The sequence below is a fragment of the Tetrao urogallus genome, assembly GCF_951394365.1.
Source record: "Tetrao urogallus genome assembly, chromosome: 2".
Classification (NCBI taxonomy): Eukaryota; Metazoa; Chordata; class Aves; order Galliformes; family Phasianidae; genus Tetrao; species Tetrao urogallus.
Window position 1 is genome coordinate 12307110 of NC_136814.1, and position 13141 is coordinate 12320250.

Here is a 13141-nt window from a genome sequence, read left to right on the forward strand (position 1 = left end):
AACAATTCGCTTTACAGTACTGCAATAAGTAAAGTCTGCTGAACAACACACACAGAGAAGCAGGTATGAGTCATTACAGACACAGGGCATCATAGATAGGGTACATTCTCAACACAATTCACAGTAAGGAGAACAGATCTCAATACATCAATACATTAATGTATTTTCTCACTGAAGGCATTCTACAAGACTGCTCATATCTTAGGCAGCTATCTTACTCAGCCTGTGGTAAGCTTAAAGACAACTCGCTCTCACCTTCTTTTGCAAAGTAAATGAGGAATGCTCAGATGGAAAATGTGGTGATCCCATGAGATGCTTCCCTATTCTTTCCAGAGATCCCAGAGGCCCAACCTGACAATTCCTTCCATACATTTTGTCACTTGCATCAAACAATTCACACCCTCTCATTCACAGGACAACGCTCAGCTACACGCAAGCATTCAGAGTAAGCAAGTTACGGAATTATATGCAGTTGTGACCATACACGTTACTGCAGTAAGGACAACTGTTAACTGATGAGAAGCTTTAGTTCTGTGGCATGAAGTCTGATTTTATAAGGAATTCTAATTGATCCAAAATATGTTGTCTTAAATCCTGTCTTGCCTAGTCCTTGATACTTCTTTGAACTACCGTATTCACTTCAGTAATGTCCTGTAGCATGTACCATAGGTCCTGCTGCAGACACTCTGCAGACTTGCCCTGGTTTCTGGGGATTTGAGCCACTGCTGTGCTGTGCTCCAGCACACTGCAGGACTGTAGTTTTTCAAACATTTCAGACACAAATTTTGTTTCCTACATTATCCTCATTCAGCCACTAATCCACAGATATTTCCCCCAGCAGAACAGACAGAAGACTTGAAAACAATTATTTTAAATGTAAAAAAAAGAAAGAAAGAAGGCCAAAAACAGCAGAGAAAGTCCGCTAGAAAAGTCAGCTCAGCTTTCTTTTGCAGTGTCACCAAGAAAGCAAACTGACAAGCACAGTTGCCTCCCTACCCACTGCATGCAAAAGAGAAGAGCCACACTCATCATTACTGTAGGCAGGGGCCTACAGAGAATGCCCTTTTCCCACTCTACCCACATTATATTTCATCAGCAAGCTGATCCATGTGCTGCATTTCTAATGCTGTACGGTGCTGACAGGGATGGTGCCCCCTAACCCATACCCACACGGCTGCTGCTTCCCGCTGCCTCCCCAGCACCGGCCCTGGGCTCTCACAGTCACACAATGAATCAAGCCAGGTCCTCCATCTGCCTGACCCGGCCAGGAAGAAAACTGCCACAGCACTGTCATGCAGACGAATTCTCCAACCACTGGCACTGTGCAGGCACTCGTGCTCACAACAGAGGACGTGCTAGAAACATGTAGTCAGAATGGGACTTAGTTGGACAACATCTCAGCTACATTATCTTTTGTTTCTCTTGTTCACTAGCCCATACTTCCAGTACTGCTTAGATCACCTCACCATGCACAAGCACTGAAGTCCCCAGTACAATTCATTCTCTCTTTTTCCATTTGCTTTTACGTTGCCTTTGCACAAGTGGTTTTTGTTTTCACTTTCCATTTACTTTTTCATTTTACTTTCCTTTTCATTCCCTTCATTCTCCACTTACAGCTTTCTGCTGCCACTGTTTCCCAAGCGGGTGCCTGGTTCCTGATGTCCCATCTTGCTCCTTGTAACTCAGGCACTTCCACCTGCTGCACACCACCTCTGACAGACTCGTCCTCCAACCACATTCTGCTGCAGCACCTGCTGTGCCTTTTCTTCCTGTCCCCTCCTGGCTGAAGTGGGGATCACCATACCCACATAAACCTCTTCTCCACTAATCATTTCCGAGCGCGTGTAGGTCTGAACAAGATCTACTGCTTCATCTGTTCTGTATCTTCCCGAGCGAAGGCTCTGTCAATGTTCTGGCTGGAAAATTTATAGGGAAAGTGGGACTTGCCGAACAAACTAGGAGATCTCATAAAACCAGTGAATATGTAACTTTATGCATGAACTGCCCACGCAGACAACCTGTTAGTTACAGTTTCGGTCATTCAGCTTAAAGCATTCGGTGGAAGAGATCTGCTGGGTTAGAGAAGGCCACAAATAGTTTAACCATCTCTCTAATGCTGCTAAAACAAAAACAGCTGTGCCAGAGAAAAGAAAACAAATGAAACACAAAAGCATCCTACTACAAAGCTTTCCAGTCACTAATAAAAACAATAGTCTGTGGTATTTCCAAAAATATTTCTGGTGTAGTAGATCTTAAAGACCAGGAGGAAATAGTGGGGAGGAGTGATGGAGGCAGGGGAGGTGGCAAAGGAAAGGGGCTGAAAGAAGAACTTCAGGACAATGTGGCTGGAGTCTGACGACAGAACCTTTTAATTAAGACTTCATTAATGTCTCCTGTATGCCCACTTTACAAGGAGGTGGGTGGGGAAGTGAGCTGAACGGGGGGCTCACAGCCACCGCTGCTTCTTGCTGTCTTAGCCGCCCCTAAGCTAGTTTCCAAATGCTCAGCATTTGAAACTACTAGATTTTCGATTAGGGAAAGTTTTCATAAATACAGATGTTCTTGGCGGATGCAGCTTAATACTTGCTGCCTTCTCCTCTCTATTCAGCTGTTTACCACAAAGCTGGAAACAAAGTGTCAGCCACGCAAGATTCCAGGCCCTTCAGTATTTATCAAACCATATGCACACGGCATAGGAGTTGATCGTTTCATTTCTCTTTCTTTTAAATACCAAGAACTTCAACTCCAAAGCAAAAGAAACACAACAGCCAAAAGGGCATTTTCTGGCAACCCCTAAGTGCCAAACACCTCCTTTTGCAATTCTACCCTGCTAAATCCATGTCCTCGAACAGCTGGTGATGGGACGGGTATCCTTTTGAAAATCCCCACGGACCTCATTTGAAGAAAGCCAACGCCGATGCAAAAGAGCCACTTCAGTGTTTTAGAAACATCTCGAAATAGTAATGTCACTTGCAGAGATGCATTAAAGAGCCTAATAAAAGATCAGAGCATTCGCATATATCTGGAGGGGAAAAAAAGCACATTAGGAGACGATTGCTACAAACACTGGTGGGTGGCTGGCTGGGAGGAACCTACTTCTTTACCAAGTGTCAACACTTTCCTTTCTCATGTCAAGTTTTGTGGTCCAAGACCACATACACACAGCATATAAACAACCATCTTACGCGCTGTCCTGATAAGAGCAATAAAACCCTTAAGGTTTTCAACTGTATTTCAGTGCTTTTTCTTGTCCTATATGGGACCCTCCAAAGTCAGATAGTGGAGGCAGATCAGAGCAAAATGTTTATTTTGGTCTCATTGGCTCCATTTTCCCCTACACTGCAGATTAAATCAGCATAAAAGTGATGGAATTCAGTTTAGAATTAGATCTTAGACCAAATCTCACTGTGGTATGTTTAATCACAGGCACTTTATTTAAGAACTATTTTCTTTGATTCTTGAGGCTGTCATCTTGCATCTTTTAGTCTTGCTAACCACCTCTTTTTATGAGCAAAAATCTGCAGAGTCAGAACTAAAAGGATACAACTGCATTTATTTGAGGGCAAGAATTTGCCTGTACAGCACTAACTACAGGATCAGAGCCTCAGCAAATATATTTGTTCAGAACTTCCTAGTTTTCAAAATTCTTGAGGATTTACAGCCTCCACAGCCTATGCAAATAGCCTACAGCATAGCTTGGAGAATACTCAGGTTGTTACACTCCCTAAAACAAGTGAACCACAACACAGCACATGTTCAAAGAGAACACAAAGCCTGGACAAAGGAAAACCGACCCTTTGCTAATTGAAATGAAGCCCACTAATGCTCCCCAGTTTGCAGCTATGGTTGAGAACGACCTTATTAAGAGCTGCACATGTTCTTTTTAGCTGAATTGAAAAGGGACACAAAGAGGGAAAACTGAAGGATAAAGGATTCTTAAGCTTCACAAGTTGTCTTCATATTGCCTGGAACTTACAGTGATACAGAGGTTACTGGCATTGTACTGAAGTACTGATTATTTACTTGTACAGTACAACTACTGCTGGTACCTTCAGAGATTACACTTGTTACACTGCTTTAAAATATTTATGTCAAGATTCTAAAGTGTTGGAGATTATAGGAAAAATGGTTTATCTGACATGCATTATTGCACATTGCCAGTTTTAGCTCATTAATCTCTGTAGTCTTTTCAAAGGCATTACAGCTCACAATTAATATGGTTTAGTTTAGGATAAAAACCAATAAAAACTAACAAAAACTAAGAGAAGGCAAGAGAGAAGGCAATGATAAAAGACAGGTGGCCTGCTCATGATTTCTTTGAAGCAACACACTTGTTAAGAGTCACGTGGAGCAGAGGAAGCAAGGGACGCTCAGTGGCACGCTGGACTACGCTACAGACCTGCCTGCAGTGAGGAGCAGCTCTGCACTCTGACAGCAGGAAGGCATCCTGACTGCGGGCCTGATTGCAGATGGGTGTTACCTGGCACAGCTCCACACACTTCAGCAGAGCTGCGCTACTTACACCAGCTGGGGACCTTATCCTGGCAGCAGAGGAGGTAGTAAAACTATCAGCTCCTTGAAACAAAAGCTTGCTTTCCTCTTCCAGAGATGTCTGCTTTTTCCTCCTGCAAGGTTTTAATAATGAGAAGCTGGCTGCGTTCAGTTCTTGCACAAACACGCTGTCTTTGAACTCTTCCTGTAGGCTTCCAACCTTGGAAATTTTGACTCAGTATATTGAAAACAGGAATAAGCAACCTGTAACCTTTCCTATCCAGATCTCAGGTGTATTTTAATTGAAGGAAAGCTATTTTTTCCTGAAATAAGATAATAATAAGATAAAAATAAGATTTTTTTTTTTCCTGAAAGAAGATAATCCCACAATGCACTCTTCTTTGGCATGTGTAGACTCTTCAGAATACAAATTCACCTGCTTTAATCTCCTCCAGCTGCTGGTTCATTGGGTAGATGAATTAGTCACACAATCAAACTTTTACAAACCACTGTCAGTGTGTCTCTTTAATCTGCGTTCTTTGCGTGCAGAACTCAACTCCCTGCCATTCTTGACTAACTAGATAGTAAGGAAGCAAACTTGCAAAGGCTGGAAAAAAAAAAAAAGAAAAAGAAAAAAAAAAAGGAAAACAATAGCTCTTCCTCACTAAACTGTTGCAGATGGACAGATTTTTTTTCCTCTCGTTCCATTATAAGAGTAAGACACATGTACCTCCACATGCATTAAATCACCAATAGAACACTATAAAACTGGGATGCCTAAAGGAAATATGTTCAGACAAAAAAAATCTTTATAAAAAGTAACTTTGCTATGAATTGGAGAGAAGTGAGGACATTTTCTCCTCCAATCTAAAGCCAACTATAAACCTAGCAGTTTCAACTTAACTCAACTGCTAAATAAGCCTTTAAGGACTTACTTAGTTGATCCAATTTTAACTGTGAACTGCCGCAAAACACTTTCCAGAGCAGACTACAGGAAGAAAAAGAGGCAACGTCAGTTGAAGCAGACAGAGGAGAGATTGTACAAATACTACCATTTTTACCTTATTTCTCAAATGAGTCGATTACACCTACCAGCTTCTTATCAACATTCAGATATGTAAAGCCAGCATTCAGTGTCCCCCACAAAAACAGGGACAGAGCAGCCAGCCTTGTCTGCGCCTGATTTACTCCCAGCACAGGTGATTAATCTCAAAGCACATCAGCCTCTCAGCTAAAAGCCAGCCAGTGCTCCATGTGCCCCCTCTGTATCACACCAGGTTTTCTGAAATACCAATGACCTAAATGCAGTTAGAAAGGCATTTCTCTCCTTCATGCTCCTCTGCTGAAAGCAGTGCTGGACTATTTGGGCAAGCAGCACCTGGAATGGAGGAAGGCTCCCTGTGCTCGGTCTCAGCAGCAAAGATACCCCTAAAAGACAGCTGTGTCCCGCTGTCCCTTTAAGAGCATGGCTTTCTTTGCTGGGGGCAGGCTGAAAATCATCCAATAGATTGCACGCTGACACACGCAGAGAAGCTCACAGGCTCATCATATCTCTCCTTTACTTGCAGTTAATGCTTGGTTGCAAACAAAGTGAAACCTATCCATGGGTAGGGTCTGCTAAAGGATCTGGCACTGGTTTAACTTTGACTATGGAAAAAGTGGCTTCCGAAGAGGCAGGATTTGATCAATCCTCTGAGCTCTTGCAAGTTCCACTGTGAATACTATTATTCCAAATTCCCTTCTTAATCATATAAGTGGACTGTCCCTGGATATACTTGGCTTCCTTTAGAAGGTAGATCACACATCACGTGGCTTCACTGGAACAGCATGTCCCACTCTGAGTAAAGACAGCAGAATTCAGCTCTGTTTCATTATCCACCACTGAGACAACATCTGTGATGTTTAGCTTAGACAAATAACAGTCATAACAATGTATTATCAACATCAGCATCTTCACTGTCACACTCCACTAGTCACAGAGCCAACGCTGTGCAAACAGGGACTAAATTTGCTTCAGTGCTCTACATGTAGGCACATACCTATTGGGAATATTAACTTAAAGCAGGGTTCAAGTATTCTGCTTGACGGAGACCTGAGAGAAGCAATCATCTCAGAATGAAGCAGGGGAGAATTTGAGAGGGAACAGTAAAAACCTGTATGGTTCTTTTTTGTCTGCCTGCTTCTGCAAGCTGTTTCAAGCAGGTTCAAGGGGTCTGTCACTGCATAGCCTGCAGTATTACAGCTTACAAAATAGTTTCATGATCAGCTGAGTCTGGCACAGATTTACTCTGCTGAAAACGGGATCGTTCCCCTTGGCTTCAGCTGCTCAAGTCCTGGCACTAAGATTCGCATCCAGCCATATGGCAGACTGGCTCAGGGAACCATTTGGCTGTAGGCTAATCATTCGTGGGGACTTCAGATATTTTTCAGCTAGATCAGTTCCCTGACTCAGTTCACTGCATGGCTGCACGAACACTGGTGCTGGTGTAAGGAAATGGGGCACAAGTAAGGGGCCAGGAATGGGGAGAAAGACTGAAAGGAGTTCCAGGCTGCCCTTCTCAGTGCTGGCTTATGCCAGGTTATCATGGTGTCAAACTAAGGCAAAGATAATGTTCTCAAAAGGTTGCTGAACTCTGATAGCAGTGGAAAACGTTGGAAATTGGAATGTTTAAGAAGCTGGTCCTCCTCCAGTTATGCAAAAATCTAAGGCAGATGGAAATGTCTTAAAAAGGAACCTTTTAAAACCAGATACTCTTAATGCCAAGCCAAAGCAGAAAACAGCATTCTGCAGCTTCTTTGCATTCTGAATGCACTCAGATGCAAGAACTCACTATCTGCTGCAAACAGAAATAAAAAGAAGTAGCTGCAAGAAGACAAACCAATCATCACAAACTGCAAAGTACATTACATTTTAACAAAATACTTTCTGTCTAAACAGCGTCAGGAATTCCGTTTTAATGAAGACTTGTAGATAACTGAGGATATAGCTTTAAGTTTTGCAGCGTCCCATAAAAACACTTGAAAGCGCCCATTGCTGTTGATGAATTTCTGTATGCCATGCATCAGAGAGAAAACCAATGCCTTTGAAAATGCTGCAATTTGATTTTTATACAACTATAATTTATTTAGAATTAAGAAATTTGTTTTACATTTCCCAGCAATTTTAATTCTATCTGATTAGAGGTCTTACTCTTTACCTATCATATTGAAGCGTAAGAATGTTTTCAGTATTCTCAGGCAGAAGGGGAAAAAAAGGTCCAAGGTCCAGCTGGAGGAGCTGCGCCGCAAACAAGTAAGCGCACATGAACATTTGCACGGGTCCAAGCTCTCTGAGTAGGGCTAAAACCACTAAGGCAGCTGCTCAGTTTCCTGAGGTATCTCCAGTGGTGTAATGAGAAACCACAAGGAGCATGTATAGAGAATATTTACACTACAAATCATAAAGAGTAAATGCCAAGGGAAATTCTGCTTCCCATATCTTCTAATAAATGAGGAGAGACACATTTGAGATGAAAAGGTCACCAAGTTTTAAGAAGGATAAAATGAGTTTTTTATAGACTGTATGAGCTGAAGTGTGGAACTTGCTGCCTTATGACATTACTCACGGAAACACAGCTGCCACAAGTTCATACACTTTTGAACAACTCTACTGCAGGAACTATGATAATATCTATGATGTTACACTACCAAGAATAAATGTGCCTTGTTCTAACAGTTGTTGATTTTCAGAGTCCTGTAAAGCACACTGAAAAATGCCAGGAATTGCACTTCCACTAAAAATGCTCCCAACTTCTTTGACTGAGTTTAAGAGGATCAAATTGCAGGATACAGACATCACACTATCATGACATTAATGTTTCAACTTGATCTAGTACTTGATCTAGAGGCTGGCAACCCTGCCTGTGCCAGAGGGATGGGAACTTGATGATCCCTGAAGTCCCTTCCCACCTAAGCCATTCTATGATTCCATGACTGACCTCCAATCAATCATATTTTTAATAATTGAGAATGAAGAAGAAAATAGGGAGATCAATCATTTGGATACAAACCAGGATAAAACACAAAGAGTATTACTGCATTTCTGGCCTCAAGTATTATTTACCATATAATTTCAACTACCCTACTCTTTCAAAAATCAGATGCTTAACATAACTGTGGAGAATAACTGGCAAAACATGGAAGAAAACATAAAAGCACAATATCTGGGAAAATAAGAGAAAACTGTGAAACGCAAAAAAGACTGAATATTTTCTGAGCAGCAATTTAAATGATCAAATCAATCCTCCTTCCCCCAATTTTCTATTAACCTACTAAAGTGTTAGTCATGAAGTTCACAACAAGTCAGATTAACACATCTGTCACCCTATTATTTCAAACTCTTCTCAGAAAGTACCTGCTAGTTAACACAGAACTTTCTAGCAAACGACAGTTTCATTATTTTCCAAAATATTTGCAGTATTTTCTGCAAGGCTCCCTAACCTACAGAAATGCCCTTTGGAGGACAAGCCACCAAATCAGATGCTCTTAGAAAGGATTGCCCATTCTCCTTGGGAAGGGAATGCTATTTGAAATAAGCTGCAAAATAAACTCCCTTTGCCAATTCATCAGGCTTTCAGAGAAAAGCCACGGGATCTCAGTTCCACAGAGGGACCATTATCATTTGAAACCTCTCTGCCTGGTGTCTCTCTACATGGCTGATGCTCCCATAAGGACAGCTCACACCCAAGGTTCACCATTCTCTGCAGCAGCAGACCAAGATAACTCATTCACTGTTGTCCTCGGAAACAAAGCTATCTAGCAGAGACAGAGCTTTCTCTCTTTCCTGTCTGAGTCACCATACTCCTTTCTCTGTACGCCTAAGCAGCATTGCAGTGTGGGCCAGCACAACAGCTCTTCCCATATTTCGGTTTCTTTTTGGTAGTCCAGAAGACAGCCTAATAAAGGAAGGCCCACATGAAAGAAAACACAGCAGACTAAAATAATGAGTCTGGCTCAGAAGGGCAAGAAGTGTTTTTACACATCACAGTCAGTTTGCTAGCCTTTGTACAATACTGTAACCTCTGACATTTGTTTGCCCACTTGTTCTTCTATTTGCATTTCACATTACAAGACAAATTTTAAAGAACTAACAGAACACTAGTTTATTAAAGAATTTGCAAGATGCTTAATAAGCACTTTGTGCACAAATGCAAACATCGTGTCATTAAAGAACACTGTTTGTGAAACAGAAGACATTGCAAACTCTTCAGTCCTAAGACAACCTGACATGCATATAATAAAGGGCTCTGTCTTGAACCACGTTCTTCTAGTAGCCTGCGCTGAGCTGCCTGCAGAACCACACTAGCTGAAGGTCACTTGTAAGAGGCTTTGGAGGTTTGGAAATGCTGTGTGTGTTTAATATCTTACATGCAACATGCAGGAGAGCCCTGAGTATGGCACTCTTGGAAAGGCTCGGTGTAAGGCCGCCCTCTGACGGCAGCATTTCCTACAAACAGTCCAGTGCACAGCAGGATGGGCTGCACACAGAAGAAACATGTCAGAGTTGGTCTCTTACAAGGAGCATGATGTAGACATCAGAATACGTTGCCCTAACCTTTCCACTTGAGGAGGGTAAGTACCGTTTCCAACTTGCCTTCTCTGTCAAAATGGCAAAAGCATCATTTCCTCATTGTCTACACATTGCACTGGAATTTTGCTGCACTTCACTACTGGACTCAGAAGAATTTGGCACTGAAACTGGATTCTGTGTCCCTTCTTTCGTTCACTGGCACCTTGTAAACTCTGGCCTCACTGAAGGGCTGTGATAAACATCACAATAGTCTTGTATCTATCATGGCAGGAAACCAACTTCTAGGCCACTGCAGCAGAATAATGCAGAGCAGTGCAGTGTTCACTTACATCCTCATACATACTTTTTTTTCCTTTCCAACCCACCTTTCCCCCACTTAAATCTACCAGGGAGGGCTAATACAGAATTGCTGTTAGTCCTGTGCTCGGTATGAGAAAACAGCACAGCCCTGCTGGGCTAATATAAAACAGACTGCAATTCACAGCAGAGTCTTATCTGCACCCGCAAATCACACAATGATGTGACACTCAGGTATTGCTGACAAAGACTATACAAATTCAAAAACCACCAGCTTTTCTCTGAGGTACGAACTAATGTATTGATTACATATCAATATCACTTACAAACAGTCACGGTATATATAGATGGAAATATGTCACGGTATCGCTCTGTTGTGTGCTGCACAGAAAGCATGTTACACGGAACGCTGGACTGTACCTGCATCTGCAACTTCAGCAAATATATATATACATAACATTTTGTAAAGATGCCATGTACATGGTTGTTTTTTTTTTTTTTTTTTTTTTTGGGGGGGGGGGAGGCGGGCAGGAGAGAGGTGTGAAGTAAAGGTGGACAAAACACATTTCAAAACTAGTTCGAGGACACCATATCCAATTCTGTTGTAAGGTGGGAGCTATTATAACCATCATCTCATACCACAATTTAACATCCAACACACTCATGTGGAACTTCTGTGCCATACTTCAGATGCTTGCCATTTTGAAGGTTCATATTTATACAGAGCTGAAGTGGCAGCACTCATAGAGGCAAGCATTTCCAAACACCTACTGCAAACTCAAAGGATAATTTCTGTACTTCTTCTATTTGTTTCTGCAAAGCTGATGACTATAAGTGGTAGACTAGAGTCAGAATTCAGAATATGTCCATCTCTGCTGCATGTAATTGTGGAAAAAGTAGTATAGCTGATTGCACCTAGCAAGATGATAATCTAGATATTAATTGTACAGAAAAAATGATGCACTCTGTATTGCATTACCTTCTCAGTTTCCTTCTGTGTGCATCTGTACCCAGTAGATGTAACTGAAATAATGGACAGGCTAAAGAGGGTGGCTTACCTTGCGTTGTTCCATCTAACCCCATGAGACACTTCATCGCTCTGATGATCTGCTCTGCCACAGGTGGGCACATAGATGTGGCGTACACAGCACTGTGAGAATGAGTTCGTAAAAAGTCCACGAGGCCCTTAGACAAGGGAAACAAAGTATGAATAAACTTGGAGGTGCCCGGACATCACATCTCCCCTTTAACTAACACAGAGTGAGAAAGTGCAAAAAAAAGAGAAGGTTTCACCAGCTGTTTACTTTCTTGGCCGCTCCCATTAATACACAGCCTGAAGAAACATTAGGCAAGTGCAAGCACTTTGCAATTTAAGTGAGACAATTACAGCTGAAATAAAACAATGTGTATGCGCTGAGACTTATTATAAAGGAGCCAAAAAGGCCAACGAAGAGCTGCTTTTAAAATACTGTTCAGTCCATCCATGAATAGGAAAGAAATAAAACTTACATGACAACAGCACAGTTTCCCTGCCACAAGATCTAACGCAGGAAAAGTAGCCCTACTGGAATCTGTCTTTGGCTATTAGCACACACATTTCTTACAACATAAACTTCCTATTAGTGTGACAGGTCCAGTCATGTTACAGTCTGTAGAGCTGCTTTAACATTTCCCTGCATATCTAACAGCACAAACCACGATCCTAACAAAAGCACTGCTGTGCTGCAGGCATGATTAAAGCACCAGTAACTCCCGAATGCAGGGATTGAGTAGGAATTCAGAACTAGATTCAGACTACCACTACTGCAACAGAGCATATTTATGAACATATGTAAATTGCTGAGTAACTGTTACTGCACCAAAAGCTAAATGCATGGTAGTGAGAAAGAGATGATGTCTGCTTGAAACTATGCTTTGATAAAAAATGCCTCCAGAAAATAAAGATACTGACACAAATTATTGCCATAAAAGTTGCCTAAGTCTATGCTGAAACTTCAGTGCTAGGAAAAAAGATTTATTTAACTTTACATATGTTGTGCACTGCTGCATTGCTACACCGCAATTGTAATCCTATGGGTTTAACTAAGTAGCTGAGAAAGCTTCTGTGTTCTTACTGACTCAGCAAAAAGAACCCCTGTAAGTTTATGGCTGCATAAATGAAGGTAGGTGAACAGCTGCTGTCAAGGCCCAGAAGCCTGAGGCAAAGCTTAGTAATACACCAGGTGTGAAAAGAGTGACCACTTTCCTTTAAGAAAACTTCCAAGGATTAGATGATGAATTGCTATAGATGTTTCTTCACAGGTTCAGGCATCCTATCATTTCTAGCTTTATTAGCCAATTTTCCTTTGTAAAAGTCAAATCTTCAGACATAAATTCAGGAAGCAAACAAAAGAAAGTTGATTCTTTATGCATAACAGTAGTCTGTTTTAAGATCTCCAAGTGCAAAATCTGCCAAAGATGGTGAGAAATAGATGCTTCACACTTTCTTACATCCCTTTTATTCTACACAAGGGCTTCCTACCTTCCTGACAATATCCATATGAGTTGTCTGACTAGGCTATCTCCTCATTCAGTAAACTACTTTAGAAATACATTCCTGTATTTTTGAGGGTATGAAGAGGGTAAAAAACCAGCAACTACTTGACCTCTTTGCTAAGCAATAAAAATGATGATGTTTCACAATGGCATTGATTACACTTTCTCTTCTCCTACACTCCCTGTTAAAACAAGTTCAGCTCTACTTTCTGTTGACAAGAGGTTGTTTTGTCAATGCATGTGGAGAAA

General features: G+C 41.5%; 1 protein-coding gene across 1 annotated transcript in view; it reads right to left on the bottom strand.

Annotated features, from left to right (window-relative positions):
• Positions 1 to 13141, bottom strand: part of SPTLC3 (serine palmitoyltransferase long chain base subunit 3) — a gene marked incomplete at both ends in the record, with an annotated part of 75950 nt that overhangs the window by 3915 nt on the left and 58894 nt on the right. Inside the window, one exon of the mRNA XM_079532497.1 lies at positions 11416 to 11542. Coding sequence (XP_079388623.1) covers positions 11416 to 11542 — 127 coding nt within the window. The remainder of the gene's footprint in view (positions 1 to 11415; positions 11543 to 13141) is intronic.